Genomic DNA, 25,217 nt, shown 5'->3' on the forward strand with positions numbered 1-25,217 from the left:
TTATATTAAGTGAAACAAGCCAGTCACAAAAAGACGTTAAGTACATGGTTCCACTTACATGAAGTGCTCAGAGTAGTCTGATTCACTGAGTCAGAAACTAGAACGGTGGCTGCAGGGTCTTGGGGGCAGGAGGGAATGGGGAGTTTTTGATTAACAGGTATAGAGTTCCAGTTTTACAAGATGAAAAACAGTTCTGGAGATGGAGAGTGGTGACAGCAGTACAACATTATACATGTATTTAATACCACTGAACTCTACACTTGAAACTGGTTAAGATGGTAAATCATATGTTATACATATTTTACAATGAAAAAATTGCTGTCCTGACTCCCTGTTGTTTTTGTCACATATACATGTGTGCCTATCAACGCAGATAGCACTGAGCACTTCCTGTAAGTGGAACCATGCACTTATGGTTACTGTTTTATGCAGCGGTCTTATAAATCGTGTAAGAAAAAAGCAGAGTTACAAACAAAACATACATTAACATTGACTCTTACACTTACTGGCATTCTTTATCTCCTTGTGTGGATCTGAGTTACTGCCTAGTGTCCTTACATTTCAACTCTTTAGCATTTCTTATAGGGAAGGTCTGCTCTCTGTTTTTGTTTGTTAAGAATGTCTCAATTCCATCTCATTTTTAAAGGAGTTTTTCCAGACAAGTCTTAGTTAAGACTCCCTTCTCTAAGGCTCCTTTGAGGCTGCAGACCCTCAGAAATAGCATGGTGCAATAGCAGTCATGTTTATTAAGCATCTGTTTTTCCAGAATAAATGGCAATAAAGGTGTGTTCCTGGGGACCACAGTAGGCCCTGATATAAATGGGATTCCTTACTTAATTAAAAATTAGGGTATTTTTCTTTTCAGACGTCTAGTTGTTAGAGATAAAGAACCAAATGTTCTGTAGGTAGTTGACAAATTTCTTTTACTTTTTTTTGTATTCACATGATTGTAAAAAAGCTAACAATGCCAGTGGCCACTTCGGTAAAAACACATAGTGTTCAAACCTAAGGAAGATCACATTCTCTGGACAGGCTTTATCCCCAGGATATCGAAGCCCTTGGCCATGACAGCAGCCACTGCTTCACACAGCAGCAAACGCCACGTGTTCACCTTCAGGACTTCTCCTGAGAAGACAGAAACCAGAAGGTGGTAGTTAATTTTTCTCTTTGCAAATCGCTATTAAGTTATGTGTTACATCTGGAATTCACTGAGAAGGGACAGCCCTACTCAGAGATGTTTGGGGCTTTAACTAGAATCATCTTTACCTTAAACTATGAGGAGAGACCATCTAAGAGATAAAGGTGTTCAGTTCAAGAAATCTGTTTTTAACTGATAAAAGAAATACAAGGCATGCACTGATTAGATTATAATTTTATCTTTCGTTTTGAAATTTGGAGTTCTTTCCTAGGCCTCACGGTCTAAACTAACTATGAACTTTAACACCATAATGGTCAGATTTTTCCCTAACGATGTTTCAGTCCTTAGGCATGACTAAAACGCCTGCTTGCCCTGTAACACATTAATTCAGCCTACTTCATTAACGATGTAACATGAGAGAGCAAAAAGCCTAAGAAAAGGTATTTCCCCCCCCAAGGGTAGTTTTCATTATCAAGAACCCCAAAGACTCACTCTGGGACCCTCAGTTAGACCCTCAGCTTCTGTTAGAAACGTCCTGTTACTAGGGGCCTTCCAATTTTCTGTGGCACCTTTAGTTCCAGCCCACGTGCCCAAGGGTGGGAAAGCTGGTCTGTTCCAGAATGGGAAGAACTCCATTCAGGCTTTTATTAGCGCTAGCTCAATTTCGTCTGTCGTATATGACATGGATTACTGGGTAATCGTTGGGAGGAAACGTAGGAGGAGGGTGTTTCCATAAATAAAACAAACAGAAAGTCACCCACATTCAACGCAAATAAATGACACGTCGGTGCCCAATCCCCAGTATGACTACTGGATGAGCCACTTACCAGTTTGTCGATCCTTCTCCACACAATAGCAGCTATCGTAGAATTCTGTGAAAGTAGTTGCCAACTCATAGATATAATCACAGAGCGTGTGGAGAAGTAAGTCATCTAAAATCTTCTGCAGGACCTCAGGGAACCGCAAAATGCACCGGCCTAGCTTCCACTCCTTCTCGTGGTCCAAAATGATCTTGGTCTCTCGGGCAGCTTTCCGGAGCATTTCTTCATCAATATTGGCCAGACGTGCAATAGACCTGAAATATTAGGCAACAGTCATCAATTCCCCTTTGTTATGTTCTTCTCCATTGAAAACATGTAACAAGAAATGATTGATAGAGGGGGGAGGTTATAGTTATAGCTCAATGGTTGCGCATGTGCTTAGTATGCACAGGGGCCTGGGTTCAATCCCCAGTACCTCCATTTAAAACAAAGTAGTAATGTGTAAAGTATGTGTTGTTTACTGTACAGGAACCATACCACAATAAAAGTATTACAATAAAAATACAAGGTCATGATCAGTGCGTTAAGTCTTAAAATCTGGTAGTAAGAGGACTCTAACTCCCCAAATTTATCCTACCATTTTGACAATTCCAGTTCACCTGCCTTTCCATAGTAATGTTAGAAACAGTAAGAATGTCGCTACCTCTAGATTTTTTTTGTGGACGCTCTTTATAGGCTTAAGGAAGCTCCCTTCTATTCTCAGTTGGCTGAAAATTTTCATCATGAATGATGCTATATTTTGTTAAATGATTTTTCTGCATCGATTGATATGAGCATTTTTTTTTCTTCAGGTTGTTAATATGGTAGATAGCATTGACTGATTTGCAAATATTAAATCAGGCTTAGACTCCCTGGAAAAATCTTGTTTGATAATCATGTATTATTTTTATATACTGCTAGATTTGCTCTGCTAATATTTTGTTGAGTTTTTTGTGTTTATGTACATGAAGGATTTTTTTTGGTATTATCTTTGTCTGGTTTTCCTTTCAGATTAATACCTGCCTCATAATACAAGAACTGTTCACCTCTCTGTTGGCTAGAGAAGACTGTCTAGAATTGGTATTATTTCTCCTTAACGTGTTTGGTAGAATTCACCAGTGTATCTATCTGGACCTGGAGATTTCTTCTTCTTTTTATTTTTTTGTGTATACAAGCATACATCTGTATTTTCAGCATGCTATTTGTATATGTTTTACTAAAGAGTTACTATAATCAACAGAAGAAAGGTCAATAGATATATCAGAACTGTAATGTGTGCCCTAAAATTTACATGGAAGGTAGAAAATGGAGATTTTGTTTTTGAGAAGTTTTAAAATGTAAACTTATTAATAATTTAATTATAATTATAATTTAATTTATATTATAATGGATAATTATAATAAGAGACAGTGGGTTATCTACGTCATATTGGGTGAGTTTTGGTGCTTGTGGTTTCTGAGGAATAAAGCAGTTTCAGCTAAGTTACAGAACGCACGTTCTACAGAACAGAGCCCTTTATCACCCTTTTAACACTTGTGAGCTCTGTGATGCTGCCTGTTTTCATTCCTGATTAGTAAATTATGTTTTTTTGTCTTGATAAAGATGTTATCAACTTTACTGATCTTAAAAAAAAAAACAGCTTTTGTCTGATTTTATTAATTGTTTTTCTGCTTTAAAATTTCATTGATTTCTGCCCTTTTTTACATTCTTTCTTCTTCTTGTTTGGGTGCATTTTTCTTTTCTTTTTTTTTTAGTTGCTTAAGATGGGAACTTAGATTACTGATTTGAGATCTTCCTTTTCTAATTTTTAAATAGTTCATACTGTGAATTCTTCTCTACGAATTACTTTAACTACATCTGACAAATTTTGATAAACTGTATTTTTATTTTTGCTCAGTTCAAAATACTGCTTTAATTACTCCAGGACTACTTCTTTGACCGTGACCATGGATTGTTTAGAAGCACAGTGTTTAATTTTCAAATGTTTAGATGGTCACCTATAAACTTTGCTATTAAGTTCTAGTTTAATTTATTATGATGAAAGAACAAACTTGTGTGATTTCAAGTATTTTGAATTTTTCACTTTTTTGTACCCCAAGATATGCACTATCTTGGTGAATGTTCCGTGTCCACTTGAATATGTATTCTGTTATTGGTTAGACAGTTCTATGAATGTAAAAATAATAATAGTAAGACTAAAATAAATAAACCTAGTTACCCCCCCACCAAAAAAAAGACATAACTGATACAAGACTAGAAGTTATCATCCTTTGATTAAAAATAAAAACAACACTGTCCCCACAATCACCTTATTCTGGTGAAGGCGTACAGCAAGTAAGCAGCTGTATTTCCTCTGTCATCCAGCATTTTGTCAAAGGAGAAGATGTAGTCATTCAACCGGTTATGGGAAAGATCAGCATATTTGATGCAGCCGTAAGCAACAGATGTCTGAGCAGCCTTCAGTTCCTCCGTGGTTAAGACCTTTGGGGAAAACATGTAACTCGTAAGTTACTGATCACTGCTTTGCCCTGCTGTCTCACAGGCAAAAGCTGGGGGTAAGGAACATCTAATGGTGCTCTTTAACCAGTAAACCTTAGTCAATATCGACACTGAGGTAGAAAAATGTGGACTAATCTACAAAGAGAATAATGAAAATACAATTTATCTGCTCTGCATAACGAAGAATGTTTCCACAAGAAACCTGATTTGTAAATTATGACGTGTCATCTTTTGTGGGGGGAGCAATTTTTTTTTTTAAATTTTGATGGAGGTACTGGGGATTGAACCCAGGACTTCGTGCATGCTAAGTACACACTGTACCACTGAACTATACCCTCCCCCTCAATGACGTGTCAGCTTGAACACTTTTTCCCCAGTGTATTTATTCAGTAGATGTGAGACTGAAAGCACCGATTATTAGTTTCCGTCTGCTTCGTTCCATAAAGATTCTGAGGTAGCTTCCAGGAAACACAGTAAAATAAAAACAGAAAATTAGAGTGAGGTAATTAATTGGAATCAAAACAGGGTTTCAAGAGTTGGAGGAAGAAGTCATATATACTGTTTTGCTAAATCTGGTCATGTGTTCTGAAGCACTATTAGGCCACAGTAAGTAGGTAAGGACTTCTGTGCTGGACATGATGCAGTAGTTTGAAGTAGACTAACCCTTCCACCACCAGCAACCATTTAAAAGCTGAAGAAATCGTATGAAACAACACTTTGAAGCCACCAGAGAGCACCAACCCAGGCAGAGACTGAGGGGCTACAGTGTCTGGGAGAAGCAGACACTGAGCTCCACGCCCACCTGGCTTCTCCCCGGGGGGCATTATGCCAAATCACTGTGTGGTGGCTGGGGGGGGGGGCGGGGGGCAGACAAACCCCAAGCAGTAAAAAGTGGTTTTAACTGAGGTAAGAAGGCAGAGCTGAGAATGTGGGCTTGCCAAAAAAGCGAGGACACAATCATCAAGAAGAGGGAACCTCAGGAGTGAAAAATTCTCCCATCGCTGGGTCAAAGCAGTGACAGGTGAACTGAGGTAACTATGCCACATTAACAGAGGAGGAAGAAGCCGTGGTATTTGGTAATGATAGCCAAAAACTGCTTTCACAATAAATACTCAACAATTTATGAAACAAATTGTGCAAAAGAATCTGAGTAACATAAGCCTGTCATAATTGGACTGACCACCTATACTCCTTCCCAGGTCTCGCAATAAAAACAACAATGAAAAACCACACAACAAGGTGTGGCACACAACATACAAGTAAGTCCTTGGACTACCTTGTCTCTTTCTTTTTCCTTCAACTTGTCCATGGAGCGTTTTAGTCCTTCTTCCAGAAGGTCTATGAGGCGCACTGTTTCACCTGATCGTGTTTTAAATTTCTTCCTAATAAAATTAAACCATTTCAATTAAATTTCGAAACAGAGCTTCCAACTTAGACATCTTTGAAAATGAAGGTTTGACATTGCTTTATTTAGCAGACAACTAGGGAGGATGAAAAAAAGAAAGCAGGCACTTTCAAGTGTCTTTCATTTCTAGCCCTCAACTCTCAAAGCGTTCTGTGCTTTAGGCTCCTAACAGCATTCTCTACATGTTCACCTTCAGTAAGTTCCCTCAAAGGGAAAGGAGGAGGACATTTGTTAATTTGTTCATTTCCCTGAACACACACAGCATCTTGAGCTACTTCATGCGGTTTTTAGAAACATAACCTGTATTTCTGTGATGGCAGTGTTTAAGGCCATGTCACCAAATCTAAAATGCCACAGATTTTAAGAGATGTGGTGATCAAAACGCTAAGCGACCCTAAGACACTATTAAATGTAAGATGTTAATAATTTCTCTGCATTCTCCCTAAAAGGCTACATTCTCTGACAGTGATAAGACACAGGTACAAAAGACTCAGCTGGGTACACCATTACAGCATATGTAGACCAAAGAAAATTGTGGACTTTCTTAATTCTAATACGGTATCAAATGAAATATAGCCTCTTTCAAATAAAATCTGGGGGTCAGGCATGTCATTACCATCTTTAGAGTTGCCAGACTTACTTGTCTTCCCCTAGCACCACACCAAATCCAGCATGAAACACTCGAGTTACCTCAGGATCATACCAACCAATCATCTGAGCGGCACCAAATACTGTCTGGAAGTGTAAAGACTACAAAGAAACAGAGAAAGTTACTTGCTAAACTTTCTAATTTAAAAAAATGATTCAAAGTTCTGCTCAGGAAAAAAGATAAAATTCAACTTACAAACCTACAGTTACAAAAGCTCTTTTTTATTCCTTATAAATGAGAAAAGTAAGACCTTTTCCAGTTTATGGAGGCAAACTGGAAAGCTGGAAGTATTCAAGTTTGGCCAAATCCAAACCCTATTCTTTCTCTTATAAAATTTATAGGGTGTGTGTGTGTGTGGGGGGGGGTTATAGCTCAGAGGTAGAGGGCATGCATGAGATCCTGGGTTCAATCCCCAGTACCTCCATTAAATTAAAAAAAAAAAACAACAATGAAACAAATTTGTAGGGTTGTCTAGTGCCAAATGGCTCACCATACTGTTTCACCTCCAATCAGACAATGTAGAACATACACAAATCTACAAACTCACTTGTCCACTGTCCACGACATAAATAATCATATCTGCTTTCTCCTCAAATAGTCTTTGTTTAATAGCAGCCAGGTCAGATGTGTCATAGGTGTAACCTCCATCTGATTTTACTACGGTTAGTGGTACGGAACATCCTGGAACAAACACGACCTTTCTGCCATCATCCACTTGCACAAATCCTACATGGGAAAAAAAGAAAACTTTATATATTAAAGTTCATTTATAATAACGCCAAAATGAGACAATCTGAGTATTAGGTAAATAACAAATAAAGGCAAACAACTGAAAAATAAAAACGATATTAAACCACATTTATAATAATGCTAAAACAACCTAGTTGTCACATCTGGAAGATGTTAAGAAACTCATTTATTATTCTGAAAATTGATAAAGAAAAATAATCAAGCATGCCATTCAACCGAGGAACTTGCACCGTCTGAGGCAGAGTTCAACTTGCTACGGCAGCAATTCCAAAGAGAAAGAAAGAGTTCGTGTTTTTTATTGGCGTCCCAATTGGACTCTTTCTGTTTGTTTCTCAATAAACAAGAAAAGAGAGTGAAGGTAGGGAGAGAAACCTGAGTTGCGGAACATAAAATACATATTAAACAAATGTAATGTAAAGACTTTTAAAACAAATACTCATGACTGAAAAAGAGTATGAATCAACTTAGGAAATCTGAACTCTTGACTCATTATTTAATGACACTAAGAAACCGTTAATCGTCATGAAGTGATTTGGGGGTGGGATAAAGGGCCTGTTGTTCCAGAGACAAACCAAAACAGTTATAGATGAAAACATTTGATGTAAGCAGTGTATATAGGAAGATACAGACATAATAAAGTCGGCCTGGGTGACAAGCGCATGGAGTTGGGGGGTCACTGTAATATTCCCTCCAGCTTTTGCTTGTTTGAAAATGTGTACGATACAGTTAACAAAAAAAAAGGCAGAGTGCTTACCCCTATCTTCAAATTCTTTTACAACATCATTCATTCTGTCTTGATAGAAAGATTCTCCCCTCTCTATTAAAGAGATGTCCAATGCCTCATAGATCTTATTAAATTCTAGGGGGAAAAAGTTACCAAATAAAGAAAATGTATAATTTAAACAAATATGAAACATGCATCTTACCTTAAAAAAAGTTTATTACTTAACTGAAACATTTGGAAGGAAATTAATTACACTAAAATATATGATACAGAGTATTATACATACTGCCATTTCAAAATTGTGGAAAGAATATAGCAACATACACATCAAAATTATTAACGGTGGGAATACAGATAATTTATTTCCTTTTTTCCTGTCTACATTTATTTTTTTCCTACAAGGAGCAAATACCTCTTGTGTAATTAAAAAAAATTACTCTTAGAAACTGTAAATGAGAAGGAAAAAAGAAAAGCCTTTTCTATCTGTAGATCAAATGTTTCCTGAATTTTCTTACGGTTTTCCCTAATTTGTACTGTTTATTGGTCTGTCTAGCCAGGCATTAGTGACACACGATTACCTACAGGTGCACTGTACACATTCTACTGCCAAGTGCAGCAAAATAGCCATCGTTTGCCTTTTCCAAAGATTGACTGCCTATTCTTGTCCATTTATCGTTCAAAGTGACCCCTCAAATTACATTGTCCAGTCTGAAAACTGAGAATTGTCTTACAATGACAAATAAATGTGGAGAACCACAGGACTCTGCATGACACTCAACTTAAACATTCAATTGCATCCTGTTGCCTATTTCCCCTCATTTTAGCCCTACACATTTCTGGATGGACTTATTCCTAAGTATTTTAAAGCTCTGGATGCTACTGTGAATAGCACCTTTTCTCTTTCTTTGCTACTTTCTTTCTTAACTAAATTTTCCTGGCTTTTAAGGAAGTTAAATTTTGCACCTGCCTATCTTTATAAACTTTCTTTATAGTTACAATTTCAGAAAATATTTAAGGAAAAAAAAATCTGCTACTCCCTGAAATTTAACAAGTCATTCAAGGTCAATTATGAATACTCAAGAAACTATATGTAGTAGTTATTTGATGGATGAATGAACAAAGCCCAGAAACTCACCTTGGCGGGAGACATCACAGATAAGGTTCCAAGCTTTCATGATGTCTGGGTTTTTACTCTGGAGCAAAACTACACACTGATACGCTCGCTTCTTAAATTCCTCCTCAGTATCAAATCTCTTCTTGGATTCCTGCATTTAAAAAGAAGGTAAGGTTTGTAAAGAGTCAGCCCCATATTTCTAGATTAAAAAATTTGTTCATTTCTCAAACAAGAACAAAAAAACACCCAAAAAACAAAAATCCAGACTAAGCCCCCCCAAAAAAACCAGAGTCAGGAAGTAAAAGTTTAGAACATCAGAACAACAGAACAAGTGCTCTATCTCAACAATCAAGAGTATTGCTAAGAATGTGCCCTCCAAAACCCTATTATTTCTTCCGAAATAGTGTTTCTTGAAAATATGAAATTCTCACAATACTAACTCTACCTTTCCAATTCACAGAAGCCTATTTCACAAATATGCTTGTTCCAGAGGAGTAATAATGAACAGCTAACAGATGGGTTGAATTTTCTGGGCTCTAATTACCATTTCGGATGTGGTTCTGGATGAGCATTTTTTTTTAATTAAAAATAAAACTGTTTTCATTGTTTTCTGTTTTGTATTGTAGTAAAGTCAGTTGACAATGTTTTGTCAATTTCTGATGTAGTTTTCTATTTTGAAAGCAACACATGCTTACTGAAAAGTAAATTATTAATCCCACCCCAAAACTAACCAGCAATAACATTTTGATATAAATTCTAGACATTTCTTTGCAAACTCACATCTATGTTTTAATGAAAACTGGAAATATATGGCTTTTCTTTTACCTTGGTTTTAAAATTTAACAATGTGTTATAAACATTTTAATATGTTAATAGATGTATATTACTGTTAATATACTGCTAGTATATAATATATATAATTAATATATATTAATAGATGCACAATATCATACATTCATAGACTGCATTAATAGATTTGCCTTATATTCCGTGCACAGAATTCCAACAGATTATAACATTAGTTACCTCACCCATCTGATACCAATAAACAATTTTCCATTTTTTTAATTAGAAAATACATACCAAAAATTCAAAAAAACTCCAAAAAACCCAAAACAAGCAAACAAAACCCCTCAAAGTTCTTGGGACGCTGACTATCAAAAGAAAATACTTTTAAAAAGGAAAAAACCTACATGTGTGAAGTCATTTACAGAATAGACTAAAGCTCCCCAAAAACCGTGGGGGGAGAATCCAACAGGGTGCAATGCAAACTTCAGCCCACACAGCCGAGCCAGTGTGCAGTCACACAGTAACACGACAGAGTTCAATACAATGTTAGGTGGGCACAGTACAAGAATGATGACCCTGTAACCACAAATGACATACACGTTTGTATAAGGAGTAAAGGAGTCAAAGAATATTTACCACAGGGACTGATTTTAAATTACTGTTAATGGTAAATTTGTCTTTTCAAAACTATTTATATATACTTAATAATGCTTTCAAACTATATAAAATCAGGGTAACAACAGCATCAAGAACTTTTAAATACTAAAATGTATTCTGATGAACAAACTCCTAAGTTCACTCAAGACTAGGCGATGTGATAGAATTAAACATCTAACATACACCAATAAAGAAAGCAAACATGACATGTTAAGGGACAGGGAGTTAAGTGACTTTTATTTAACCCCACAGTAGCTTCAAATATCATTTTAAACTCCCTGAGGAAAATGAATAATTATGATAAATGATAAACATACAAATAATAGAACAATAAACGGCATCAAACCTTATAAAAAGCCTGGAGATCCCCAATAGGAGGTGAAACTGTCAGGTAATCTGGAAATTTATCTTGCAGGTGAGCAATGAGCATACCAAACTGGGTCCCCCAATCTCCTACGTGGTTTAGTCTATACAAAACACAAAACATAAAATCACTTAAAAATAATAAACATGGTTAGAGTAGAAGAATTACATTCCATTAGGAACCACTAACATTTAAGTGCCAGTACATCGCATTTAGTAGTGTCTTATAAATTATCTTAGTGTAATTTAGACAATAGTTCTCAAATGTCAATGGAGACATTCTTCAAAATGTCAATCCAACCATCTCTCACTCCTCACTGCTTTCATCTAATCTCAAACCGCCAGGTCGTCTCTTAACTGGATTATTAAAACAGTTTTCTAATTCATTACTATAGTTCTCCTTTCTTTGCCTGAGCTTCACAGAAACTAGAGTTATCTTTAATTAGATTACATGCCCTGCTAACGAATACTCTCCAATAGCTTCCCATCGCACTTAAGAATAAAATCCCAATTTCCTACCCTGGCCTACCAAGCCCAGCACAATCTGTCTTTTGCTTCCCTCTCCCACTAGAATATATACCCCTAGTACAGGAGGCACTCAAGAAATATTTGTGGAACAAATGGGGAAGCTTTCCCCCTGGTTCCACATCACCCTCCAACAAGTCAAAGAGCCATTAATCCAGAGGAGGGGCCAAGGACATAATTTAAATGCCTAATGGGTAATTATGAAGCAGAACCACACTTATGAATCACTGACTTAGTGAAAGATTCTTTCTCAAGTGACATTTTCCCTCTTTTACAAACTCTCCAAAGAAAGGCAAGAGTACATACCGTAGCACGTTATAGCCTGCAAACTCAAAGAGGCGGGACATGCTCTCTCCTATGATGGTGGACCTGAGATGGCCCACGTGCATCTCTTTAGCTATGTTGGGAGAAGAAAAGTCAACTATAACCTGGGATAGATAATAAAAAGATTTTTTTAAGGGGTATAAATATTTTATCCTGTTAACACATTAATTAATAAAATTAAACAATAAACTCAAGACAAACAGTAGCTTGGACTGTAATTCAACTGTGTTAGACTTGCTGATAAAACTTGTCCATTATTCACTGACAAAGAATCAAATTCATTTACACAAGTTATCTATTCCCTTTTTCAGAGAGAATTCGTAAGTATCAGGGGAACTTATGGAATGAAATGAAAAGAAAAATCACACAGGAAGGAAGACCCGGGGAAAGGCTACTTCATGGCTATGTTCATGATCTCAAAACATTAACGATTAAATCTCAATATAAAAAGGGAAAGTCATGCCTTGTTACACCTAACACAGTTCTAATGTGTTATTCTAGCAACAGAAAATTGTACATGTACCTTTTTGTTCTCTCCAATGGCAGGCAGTTGAACACCATTCACCAAGAGATTGGTCAACTGTTCTGATACAAAGCTCTTTCTTAAGTGGACATTAATAAAACCTAAAAAACAGAGAAGAGAAAAAAAATCAGACAGCCTCCAATCTTGAGGACTGCTCACTCCTAAAGACTTTCTCAATTTCACTTATGTTGGCTCCAGAGTCCTTATCTGGCTCTGGCAAAACTTTTCAGGTTTCCCACACCACTTGGGACGCTGGCTTCAGTTCTCCTGTAAGCTTCCTGTTTCAGCATCTATTTCAAACCTTTGCCACTCTCCTGAAAGCTTCCTACTTAATTCAGGACCCCTTCTCTCTTAGAAAATGATCTGTTCACCTCTTAACAGAAAATAAGTGACCTTTTCACCACAGAATATCTGTCATTATCTGTCTCCTTTTTGCTGATGAAAAACTGAGTCACGGGGACATAAAAGTAACTCATTCAAGACCAGGTGGCTAAGTCTAGACTAAAATCTCACTCAGATTCCCAACTCTCAGCCCATAGTGCCTTTACAATCTTGTTCAGTAACAAGTTTTCACCCTATGCTCATATTTTAAATGGTTTTCTTCTCCTATATCAAAATGACTCAGCATTAAGACAACCACTTAAGGAAGATAACAGTATGTCATACCAGGACCAGCAATTTCAACTTTGTCCATATATTCATTGTCTGGGAGGTGTTTGATAATGTTTTCAGCAATTTCTCTTGGATTCACTTTCTGTTCCTTGGTTTTGAGCATCTATAACACATAAAACGGTTCATTATACAACAGGTTTCAGCAAGTTACTTGGAAACGCACATCTGGCAAAGCAAGAGATGCATCTGACATAAAACCCATCAAAAGGCAGAAGAAGAGACCAGTGACCTTGTGAAGGATAAAGCATCAAGAATCCACAGCGCCAGGAAGAATACACAAGTGCCAAAAGCACAGGGTCTCCATTTGAAAATGAGTTGTCACGACCACCTAGAACTTTTTAATGAAGACTTTCAAAGTCTTTAGTTATAATGCCTGTTTCCGGGGTATTTACAATTCTGATTCTCAAATCATGAAGTGATTCTGACTTGAGAGATAAATAGCACCCTTACAAACTTAACCCCAATGCAGACACAAAAAAATTATTTAGAAAATATCTGGTCTCTTTAGATTAACCCTTTCAATTCAGCAATGAAAAGAAAGCAAAAAGTCCCAAACCAGGGGCAATAAACAAACATACTAGACAATGTAGCCATCAAAAATGAGGAACTCCTCTGACTGAACATGAAATACACAAGCCCACCTCAAAGATATTCCATCAAAATATCTGATGGAAATGCTGGTTCTAAACGGCTAACTTTTAATCCCTCGACAGTAACATAGCAATCCGGGACACAAAAGGAGGGAAGTGCTAAAACAGAACAACACCAACTATTACCCTTAAATACTGAGAATATATTATACATAATTTAAATATTCAAATTCGTGTTTTTTAAAAATTAAAAACACACGTTCCCTTTTCTCAAGTTTTTCAGAACTGTGGAAAATGTTTTCATGGAGGATACAACAATTTGCTATTATTTATGTAAACGTTAATACTTACAATGCTTAAGAAAATCAAATCACCAAGAATGCTAGTAATAATGATGCTAATAATGATATAACAACAATAATAATACCACAGTCACCTGAGAGATGCCCATAGCACTATTACACTGATAGTCCCCAAACTTGGGCTGTTGACTTGGTGTCACTATCAGGGGAGGATTTTCCAAGTCTGGATAGGCAGCCTTAATGGCACAACCGAAGACCTCTTGTAAGCAACTATTGATGTTAATCATATTTTTAGTTGGTCTGCTCCTTTCTGCTTGAAGACTCTGTAAGGAAAGAATGGAAATGTTAATAAATTCTAAATTATCACACAAAAATTCCCCAAATATTTCAAACTTTCAAATGTCTTGAGAAGAACCAAAAGATAACTAACACATACTCATAGTGTACCACTCTCATATCTGGGATATGCTGAGAAACACAACAAGGCAAGTCTATCCCACAGCATCTAAGACATAAGTGTGAAATGCCTCCAAGTACTTTCTATAGTTACTTTTTATCAGAATAGAAACCACGAACAGGGAGTAAAAAGGGCTGACTGAATATTCCCAACTTCTCTAAAGCACTGAGAAAATAGTAGAAAATCAATCCTAAATAACTTCATAGCAACTGTTGGAAGTGAAAGCTCTATGGACAAAAGCAATAGAAACATATTCTCTCCGTTAAAATGTATGAAGGGGGAGGGTATAGTTCAAGTGATGGAGCGCATGCTTAGCATACACAGGGTCCTGGGTTCAATCCCCAGTACCGCCTCTAAAAACAGACCTAATTACATACCCCCCCCCCAAATAAATAAATACAAATAAAATGTATGACACAGGTCAAAAATACTGTTAATACTAATATATTAGAATAACAGGTTGTTCTGTCTAACTGTTAAATAATCTCATGTTGGACCATCCTACCTATTCCTCAGTTTCTTTGAAGTGCAGTATATTCACTTAAGATGGTGTCCAATTAATTACCTCTATTACTACACTTTTCATGTCTTCTCTGAATTATCTGTGTCTACCACTAGGCTTCTGATTGCAAGGAAAGCATCTTATTCTCGGCTCTATCCCTGGCACCTACCATTGTACCTGCCACATAGCAGGTCAAGAAATGATGACTGAACACATACGCTCTTAATAGAACACAAATGAAAATGCTATCCGCACAATAATCACAATTTTAAATTGGTCAAATGTCAACGATGTGCTGTATGAATGGCAACAGCAACGAAAGCTATTACCTGAGTAGTACTGAATGAACTGAGTACTACTGGATGTAAAGAACTAAGTCAAAACAACAAGGTCCTACTGGATAGCACAGGGAACTATATTCAATACCCTGTAATGGCCTATCATGAAAAAGAATATGAAAAGGAGTATATATATGTGTGTATAAATGAATCACTATGCTATACACCAGAAATTAACACAACACTGTAAATTGACTATAGTTCAATTAAAAAAAAAAGAACAAGTGCTTTATTTATGTGCATTATCTTACTTCGTCTACACAACAAAAACTCAGTTTGTGACTATTACCATTTCCATGTGGGCCAGAGATTAAGTAACTCGCCAAATACAACAAAGGCTAACCGGCAAGGTCAGGATTCAAGCTCAGTACTGCTGGAGCGGAGAACTCAAGCTCTGTGCTTCCTCATCACCCTCTCTGCCGTATGCAAGAAATTCTACTATTCTTAAACTCACTAAAAAAACTGGTTTTTTAGTTAATTAATAATTGACTCCCTGTAGTGACACACTCAAAAAAGAGGAAGATATGCTTTTCACAATCTAAAGACTTCTAATAACAAATACTAAAGTTATTTAGATATGTTCCCAAGACCCAAAACCTATTACAGATAAGTCTCAATCTTTGTATTTTCAAAGGGAAGGGGTACCAGCACATACGTATGGATATGTGTGTTTTTGTGTGTACATATGTAAACACACACATATGAATCCAATGTACTTGATTTCTGCACCATGCAACTGAGTATTTGATTATTATTAAACACTTTCCCCCAAACTGTTTCATATGTGGACGTCTTTTCTCCCTCAAAATGGTAAGTTCCATGAGGTTAAAAATATTACACATGGTAAAAGCATCTCTGCTATAACTCAATATAAGCAATCTGAAACACTTTACATTATGTAAAAAATTACCTTTTAAAAAAAGTTTATGAGAAAAATAGCATCAGAAGTAGATCACTCAAAATCTATGATTCTGTAACAAGAGTACCGTCATATAGCAATCTTAACATTGCCACTATTGAGAAATATCTAATTCCTAGTAAGTACTAAATAAATATAAGAGTTAATCTTGAAAAAGGAAAACAAGGACAGCTCAATAGGAGGGAGCATAAAGAAGAGTTGAAGCTGCTGAGTTTATGAAACCGGGAGTAAAATGCCTCAGAGACAGCCATCCAACGTGGGGTTCTAAGTCAGACAGATCATGAGGCCAAAGTGAGCCTGAGGAAGGCGGGGATCAGCGGGCATGCCACACAGTCCTTCATTCTTCTGCGGCGTGCTGTCTCCTGTCTTTTGTGTACCTCGTTTTCAGTGCTGTTACTCAGCAGGGTGAAGTGCCTGCGAGAGAACCAATGCACCCTCCACATTTCACTGACAGAATTCTCCTATTTACACGTTAGAATTAATTTCCATGAAAACATGTATTAGAATGCACTGTACTTCCTTTTGTATCTTTCCCCGCTTAGCCTCTGGCACATATTAGACACTTAATAATACTTCTAAATTGAAATAAATACATTAGGGAAATGAGTATAAATGAGTGCATAGTAAATGAGGTAACAAGAAAGGTGAGACATTTGGGGGGGAAATTCCATTGAAAAGGAATTTTGTGATTTTAGAAGACTCAAAGATGAAGCTATTTCAAGCAGAACAGATCACAGTAGATAATACAGACTTCATGGGAGTGGGGCAGGCAGAGCCTCAGATGAATAAATGGGGTCAGCTTTGGAAAAATGGTATAATGCCAGCACAGCCTGGCTGAAAGTAGCACACACACAGGAGAACAATTATGGGGTGAGGTCACCCTCTAGGATGTGTCATTAGCAGACCCGAAAGGCAGGCTGAAAAATTAAAACCCCAACTGAAGCAAGCTCCACTTTTTGACAAAACTGATGAACGCTGTTAGATTATTAAGTCATTAAATAATGACAGGACAGCATAAGCTTCATGGGAAAAAACGCTCTGAAATACTAGGTAAAAAAAAAAAATCACCAACACGACACTGTAAAATGTAAGAATAAAATTGTACAATAAAACCAATTTAGGGCAGAAAAAGGCTATAGGTGTATTTGAAAATATTTCACTTTGACAGAGGCAATTATTTAAGACTGAGCTGGCCAAAACATGTAGCATGATGAAACATTTCAAACGGCCCTGGAAGGACACCAGCAACTTCTCCATTACTTGTCCAATAACTTAGTCAAACTTGTCTAATGCAAGGAAAAAGGACAGGGTTTCTTTACCCCTTTTTCAGATTCCTCAGGGTATACTTTCAGAATCTTCAATAACAATCATTTAAAAAAAGACGTAATAATTCAAATTGTAGAATGAAACCAGAACTCAGAGGACCCACCTTTTGAAGGATATTCAGGCGATACTTTAATTTTAAATTTTCTTCCCGCAACTGCTCCAAACTTGAAGAAGCTTCTAAACAGTTGCAGTTTTTCAACCGATCAATTTCAGCAGTCAGAAACTTAATCTCTTTCTCCTGCGAAAGAAAAGCCACTTTGCTCAGTCCACCCTGATTGATGACTCCTGTGATGTGATATGTTGTCCCATAAACTTTCTGCCTCATTTCCCCTCCTCTCCACCTGGGCATGGCACAGGTGATGGGCGGGATGGACTTTTCCTTTAATTGGTGAATTTTCTTCCTAGAGGTTTTTGATAACTTTAGGATATGATCTTCAGTAAAAAATTAAGCATGTGTGTTGAGGGAGAGGAACAGGAGTGTTAAGCATGCAGTGAGATAAGCCTCAGATCACTGGTTTCTTTCTTTGGCTCAAGTGCCTGCCCATTTTGCCCTTTCTGAGACAAAAGGATTTTCCCATTTTTCCCTCTATTTTCGGCGTCTTAGGTCCTAGGCCAGAACTTTCACTCTAACACTTAAAACTAAAGACATGCCAATTCAAAAGAAAATAAAGCTTCCACCCTAACTGCATTGCTAAAGGAGAGATTCCTCACTGGAAATGTCAGAATGTTTACCTGGACGTAACTACAGCCCAAAAATGTTGACATAAATGAGCATACATTATGTTCCAGGCACTGAGCTAAACACTTTTTATAAATTACCTCTATTATTCTTATCACAGCCCAGTGAGAGGGTACATCCCCACACTGACAAAGACCATATGACTCAGAAAAGTAAAGAACTTGCCAATTTACTAGACCAACTTGCGACTGATTCAGCATAAAGCGGTTTCTTTGACGAGAGTACTTAAACCACTTTCCCATCACCCCTCCCACCAATCCCTGCCCGGGCCTAGAGGGTAATAGAACTGTCACTGACAAGCTATGACAGTTCTTTCCCCACGAATACTGAAGGCGAGAGAGCAAACTCCTGTCTGATAAGGAACCACTCCATATGGGCTTTTCAGGAGTCCTCTGGCTCAGTATCATGGAGAGAACGGTGGCTGAGCTGCAAACAGGACCCAGGGCTCCCGCTCTTAGCCCACTTTCCTCTCTGCCTGTCCCCAGAGAGAGCGCGTGTGTTCGGGGGAGGACTGGCACTGGCCGAGGGGCGGTACTCAACACTCCAGGCTTCAGCCCCCCAGGGAGATGCTGGCTTGGGGAGGCCAGGGAGAGCGGGGGGGACCCTCCACCCCGCTTAACGACAGTGTCACTCAGGGCTGGGAACCACGGTTCTTCCTCTCCCACCTCCGGGAGAACGTTCCTGGGGCGGGGCACCAGCTTCCGCGGCAGCTCCGGCCCGGGTCTCGGGACCCGGCTGCCCGTGTCGGCGTGGAGCAGGCCGATCCTCGCCTCGCTGCCGCCGCCCCTTCGCTGCCCCGCCGGGAGCTGGGGCCTGGTCCCTCCCCTCCAAACTTTCCCACCGGTCCCATGCGGCCCTACCTGCTGCAGCAGCCGCGCGGAGCAATGAGCAACTAAGCCGTCCATCCTCTCGTCAGCGCCTTCGCGACCAAGTCACAGGAAGCGGAAACGCAAGCCCCGCCCGGAAGCAGAATCCCTTCCCTTCCCGCTCCGCTCCGCCCCGCCCCGCCCCGCGGTCTCCTGGCTGACTGGGTGTCAACGCCTCTGCTGCCCCCTAGTGGAATCCAGGAGACACTGCGGGGAGAACCCGCGGGGAATTTTCTGCCAGGTTGGGGGGCTGTACCCTTTGTAGTCTTGGGGGAGGGGAGGGGGTTTGAGGGGAATGGGACCAGAGCTCCTCTGTAACTGAACTGACTTGCACAGAGGCACTTACTTAAAGCCTCTGTCTCTCAAGGGCTTCAGTTCACTCTGTCAAATGGGTACAAAACTAACAAAAATCCATTCATTTACTCAATAGTACTTATTACGCTCATTAATGTAATGTCAGCACTATTCCACGAGCTGGAATACAAGCTGGAAACAAGTCAGACAAAGTCCCCGCTTTCATGGAGGTTACATTTTAGAGTGAATAGATATACTAGATGAAAATGTAAATAACAATCCCAGTTAAAGTGCCAGGAAGATAGAGATAGTGACTTGGATCAGGGAAGACATCTCTGAGCAGCTACTGATGCAGGAAAAATGTGGGGCGAGAGGACGGCCAGATCTCGGTTTAGTTCCTGGGATGTGCCCCACCAAGGGTGTGTCCTTGGCTTCACGCAGGAAAAAATTCAAAAGCAAGGCACAGTTGAGTAAAGGTGGATTTATTCAGATACATACTCCATAGACAGAGTGCAGGCTGTTTCAGAAGGCAAGAGAAAGGCCGTGAGGTGTGGGGGTTGGGTGGTCGGTTTAAAGTCAAAATAGTCACACACTCCATAGACAGGAGTGCTGGGCAGCATTGCTCAGAAGGAAGAGTGGCTACAAGGCGTGGTGTTGCTAGCTTGGTAACTTCACATGCTAACAAGTGACAGGATTATTCTAACTACTTTGGAGAAGGAGGTGGGACTCCCAGGAACTGGGCCATCACCCATCCTTTGACCTTTTATGGTCAGCCTTAAAACTGTCCTGGCGCCTGTGGGAGTGCTGTTTAGCATGCTACTGTATTTCAAAGAACGTATATTGAAGCTCAAGGTCTCCTGGGAGTTGAACCTTCCACCATCTTGCTGCTAACTGCTGTGTCATTCTTTTAATGGCCATGCCCCGCCCCCTTCCCTCCTGTCTCAGTACCACTGGAGATAAAATTCTTAACAGCTAACCTGGGATGCAAGTTCTCAGGAGACAGGGACCTTAACTGTCTTTTTGGCTCTTCTCTATGCCCCCAGTCCTTAGAGCAATGGTCTCTAAACTTTTGTTTCTATAAATGAATTTTTTAAATGTAGCCTTTTTAAAAGTTGACATCTGAAAGCTCTTGCCACAAATTTAAATAGCGGTAATGAACTATTTTCTGGCATGCTGTTTCTTTTATAAGTGCTCTTAATGTATTTTCATCAAAACTGTGGAGCTGCAAATTTAGCTCATCCAATTTATTGGAAATATTTGCCATATTAATTAATTGGCAAAGCCAGTACTCTTTGTCAAGTCAAATAATTCATATCATAGTTACTTAATTTTTTTGATTCTTAAAGTTTGCATTTATTTTTATTTTTCAACCAAACACAAGTGTTAATATATGTCCCTGTGACACCTTTTTATTTCTCTAAGGAGGATGGAGGGAAGGATGGATGAGTTGGTGGCTGGATAAATCAAGGGACAGACAGGTGTCCACCTTCAAAATAAAGCAGGAAAAAGGTCCATCTTCCCAGTAAGTTTCCTTTGCTTGGTGCTGAAAGAGTTTCCCTCAGGAGAAGTTGTTTGAATTGTAGGAGAGGTCGTGAGAGTGGGGCCTGATCTAATATGTTCAGTGTCCTTTCTCAAATCAACTTGTAACGGGGAGGCTGATGATCCCTACGCAGCAGCATGTAAATGTGACACTCTGTTTTAAACTACACAAAAAATAATGATGTAACTATCAAAAAATAGCAGGTGTTGCTGAGGAGAAAGGGGAAAGTATGTCACAATCTCATCTTTATGGGAGGGAGTGGACGGATCTTGCCTGCTGATGTTGAATAAGGACTAAAGGTCAACTATTTAAGAGGAAACCACTAGATTAACAATTATCAATTGTAGATTCCAGAGGCTGGGAGTGTCTTATTTTATATCTTATGTCTTTCTGCGGCAGTTGAGGTTTTTTTTTTTTTAACCATGTGCATTAACTACATAGTAATTGAAAACAAATTCTAAATTGACAAGAATGGGGCACCAAGCTCCCATACTGAGGCTCTAGGTGAGGGCAGGCCCCCGTTCTTATCCTCCTGCATACAATGCGAACTGCCCTAAGCACAGAGTGACTCCCAGAGCTGGTGGGGAGGCCACCCAGGGTCCTAGGGTCCCTGGTCCTCATCATTCCCACTTGTCCAACATCTGGGCCCAGTGTCACACCAGCCTGGGTCTCGATACTAAGGCATTTTACTGCTTGTAAAAGCAAGAGATTGTTAGCAATAGAAATGTCCATCAATTAGCCCATGGTACATTCATTCAGTGGAATACTACATGGCTGTTAAAAAGGGTGAAATAGCTTACAGATACCAAGAACCATTCTAGATATATTAACTCAATCTTTCCCAAATGTGCTTCCATCATCACTATTTTTGCCATTTCTTTGTGCCTCTATGTTAATTATATGATCTTTTTCTTTAAATTGATTCATTTTCAAAACTTAAAATACTTCTCCTCTTCCTAAGCAGTAATATACCTGTGAATTCATGAGTCTGATGGCCCTGTTAAAATAAATATATGATTATAATTGTTTAAAGCTTCATGTAGGTACTCTCTAACATTTTCTTCTATACTTTGGGAAATGCTGCATCAAATCATTGGTTATCAAGACAACTTGTCAAGGGGGTTGGCAATTTCCTGGGTTCATGTTGTTACTTAGCAAGACTGGAATTAGAACTTTGGTCTTAGACTGATTCATTCCCTGAACAATTGTTTGAGGGTCTGCCCTGTCCTCAGGGACTGCTCTGGCCTTTGGGCTAAAATGGTGAACAAGACAGGTGTCATGCTTGCCCTTGTGGTTCCAACATCTGCCTGATCAGAGAAGCAAGAGCAAAAAATCAAGTATGCAAATGCAGGAGGTAAAACATACTATAATTCCAAGCTTACATCATTTTACTTCTGATTAGCTTCATGTCCATTTATGATTAGTTGTAAATGTGTGACTTACCACGTTCTCCTAAATGAATGTACTCAGTCCCAAGTGCCCTGGGGGAAGCCTTATTAGTGGTGTAGGACAAACTTTTAAGTTCGGTTATTCCCAGAAGCGTCTAGAATATAACAAGAATATACTTTCTCCTAGAATATAACAACTTGCCCACTATTCATTCATTAACAGCTTACGTCTGCTCAGTGCCTAACGTGTATCATCTCCTTGAATCTGCACGCCACTTAACGAAGCCAACAAACATGCTGCGAAGAAATGACCAAGAGGCACTTTTACAGTTTTATGTGGAGCTCTGACAATGCACTTTAAAAATGTAGGCAGCAATTTATCTACAGACACTCTCATACATGTGTGAAAGGATGGATGGACAAAGAGAGCAATAAGACGCTGTAAAAGCAAGAGACTGGCGACAACATAAATGTCCCTCAATTAACTTACGGTACAGCAGCCATCCGGTGGAATACTACATGGGTGTTAAAAAGAATGAAACAGCTTACACATATCTTATTAAGTGAAAAAAGGCAAGGTGCAGGGCGCTCTCTAGAGTCTACACTTTCAAGTGGAAAAAAAAGAATGTGCATGTAAGATTGTATATGCATTGGCTACCCCTGGAAAGACTTGGAAGAAACTGGCAATAAACAGGGTATCTTTGGGGAAGGAACTAGCTGGTGGGGACAGAAGTGTGAAGGAGACTTATTTGTCACTGTAGGGCGATGTCTTAAGAGCACCCTCTGGGCTTAGTCCCAGTTCCACCACTTACCAGCTGTGTGAGGTTGGATAAGTAACTTAACCTCTCTGGGCCAGTTTCCTCAACTGTAAAATAGGAATGATCATGATACTACCTACCTTAGAGGGCTGTTGTGAGGTTAAATGAGTTAAAAATAAGTAAACCTTTGAATAGTGCCTGGGTCTGTGGTAGTGGAAGGATTTGCTACCAAAGTCTTGAGTGCCCTTTGGACTTTGTGCAGTAGGTATTAGCTATTAAAATAATAAAACTAATTGTTAAAAGGGAGGATTGATTCCAGGGAAAAAAAAAATTGAACTTTGCCTTCAAAGAATGTAAACGTGTGTGTTTGAACGCATGCGCACATGTGCACTAGGAATCCCCATCACTTCTGCTTCTTTATGTTGCAGGGTGATGCGTGTGTGTTTGGGAGAGTGTGCCGAGCCTGATCGGAGAGGTGTCTGCATCCTGGCATCCCCACAACAGCCTTCAGGACCTTCCTTGCTTCCTGATTAGGAATGACAAAGGAGAAGAGGCCACGCACGCCTCTGGGGCAGAGTTTTTATCCCATTCATTCTGCAGGTATTTATTACAGACCCACTCTGCACCACATCCAACAGAAAGCAGGGTAAGGAAAGTCCCTGTGTTTAAGATCTTATGTTCTAGAGGGAAGAGGCAGGCGAGGGGGATGTAACAAGATCATGCAGAGAGGAACAGTGCTCTGAAGCAAACAAAGCAGGTTACTGTGTCAGAGTGACATGTGGGAGGGTCAGTGGATGGGGTGGCCCAGGGTCAGGGTGGAGAGGCTCTCCAAGGGGGTGAGGCTTGAGCTGAGATCTGAATAGTGATGAACAGAGGGCTGTAAGGAGGCAGGACAGTGGAAGAGTGTATCAGACAGAAGGAACCAGAGGTGCAAAGGCCCTGTGGTGTGGCTGGAGTCTGGTTAGCAGAGGGACAGTTCACTGGACAGATCTTACCTGTTAGCTTTCTTGGGAAGGAGAAGGCACCGAGATCGTCAATGTGCATATGGCAAAAGATTTAGTTAAAAAGGCAACCACTGGCTTAGTGAATGGGACAAACAGACCCAGTGAAGTTTACTGAGTGTTTCTTTTCAGACTAGTCTCCTGGTCCCCTCACTGTTCTCCATACCCCCACGCAGAGAAACCACAGGATTTCATGACTTCATTCTTCAAAACCCAATGTTCAAAGTTCCCTTAAGTAGGGCCCCACGTGACATGGTAACTCCAGGAAACAGAAACGAGCTAAAAGACAATAGAAATTCTCAAGTCCAAAGGTGGGATTTGCATCCCAGATCTGGCCATTCATTATCTGAGTGACCTTGAGAAGGTTATTTCACATTTCTGAGCTTTTGTTTCTTGAAGATTCTGGAGAAGACATACTCATGATTTCAAGTGGAATATTTATTCTTCAATTTCTTGCCAGGCAACCAACAGGATGTATTGGTGGTTGGCCAGTGAACTGTTTTTTTGTAGAGAATTCAATGCCATGGCTGACAGAGGGCCGTCTGCCTTCCACAGAGGTGGTCTGTTCCTCCCTGCAAATTCTCCCTCAGCTAAAGCAGCACGAGGAGAGGCACTTCTCTGGCTGGAGCCTTTCCCCCACACAAGGAGGGCACTTAGAGCTCTGCTTCCTAGAACTTGCCTTGTTAAGAAGGGGGCTCTACTCGCTCCGTCACCCCTCCCTCAGTGGTCCTCGGGGGCCTGGAGAGGGTCATGCATTTTAGTGCCCCCAATGGGACTTTCTAGTAGGACGTGGGGCCTCACCACTTCGCCTCTGCCCGGGCCTCATTCATACCATACCCCCGGGTCCCTCAAACTGCAGCGTGCAGAAGACTGACAGGAGGAATGTGGGTCAGAGCAGGTCTCGGGGCCATCCTTGTTGGGGAGGGGTCCAGGGGTCCGTGTTTTTAACAAGCTGCCCCAGGTGATTCGGACATGGCTGGTAGGACAACATACTCTGAGCAGAGCTGCACAGGCTACCGTCAGGGAGAAGGGAGACATTCACCACTTGTTTGTTAAAGGCTGACCTGGGATTGTCGGCGAAGGCTCCAGCTGAGCTGTCCTTTTCACTTAATGAGCAAATGAGTGGACCAAAGGAAAAAAAAAAAAACAAACCATCGGCTGCACTGGGGATGGGAGGGGTGGGAATGACTGGGAAGAGGGTTGATCAAGAATCAGGGAAACACAGACAAAGTGAGGTGGTGGGGGAGAAACAGAGAGAGAGGAAG

At 39.7% G+C, this 25,217-nt stretch overlaps 1 protein-coding gene across 2 annotated transcripts; it reads right to left on the minus strand.

The window, feature by feature from the left end:
- Positions 1-906: 906 nt before the first annotated feature.
- Positions 907-19,068, minus strand: RARS1 (arginyl-tRNA synthetase 1). Of its 2 annotated transcripts, XM_006198999.4 has the most exons (15): positions 18,966-19,068; positions 17,470-17,604; positions 13,959-14,147; positions 12,927-13,035; positions 12,261-12,361; positions 11,720-11,841; positions 10,872-10,992; positions 9,101-9,230; positions 7,996-8,100; positions 7,039-7,217; positions 6,483-6,592; positions 5,714-5,819; positions 4,247-4,419; positions 1,966-2,213; positions 907-1,125 (listed from the first exon to the last, which is right to left on the minus strand). In XM_006198999.4, exons 1-15 carry the CDS (start codon positions 19,008-19,010, stop codon positions 1,016-1,018), a joined length of 1,983 nt encoding a protein of 660 aa, XP_006199061.1. In that variant the 5' UTR covers positions 19,011-19,068; the 3' UTR covers positions 907-1,015. The 2 variants fall into 2 exon arrangements, with proteins under 2 accessions (XP_006199061.1, XP_072803357.1); XM_072947256.1 differs by lacking the exons at positions 5,714-5,819; positions 6,483-6,592.
- Between the last annotated feature and the right edge of the window lie 6,149 nt (positions 19,069-25,217).

Source organism: Vicugna pacos, chromosome 22 (assembly GCF_048564905.1).
Source record: "Vicugna pacos chromosome 22, VicPac4, whole genome shotgun sequence".
Lineage (NCBI taxonomy): Eukaryota > Metazoa > Chordata > Mammalia > Artiodactyla > Camelidae > Vicugna > Vicugna pacos.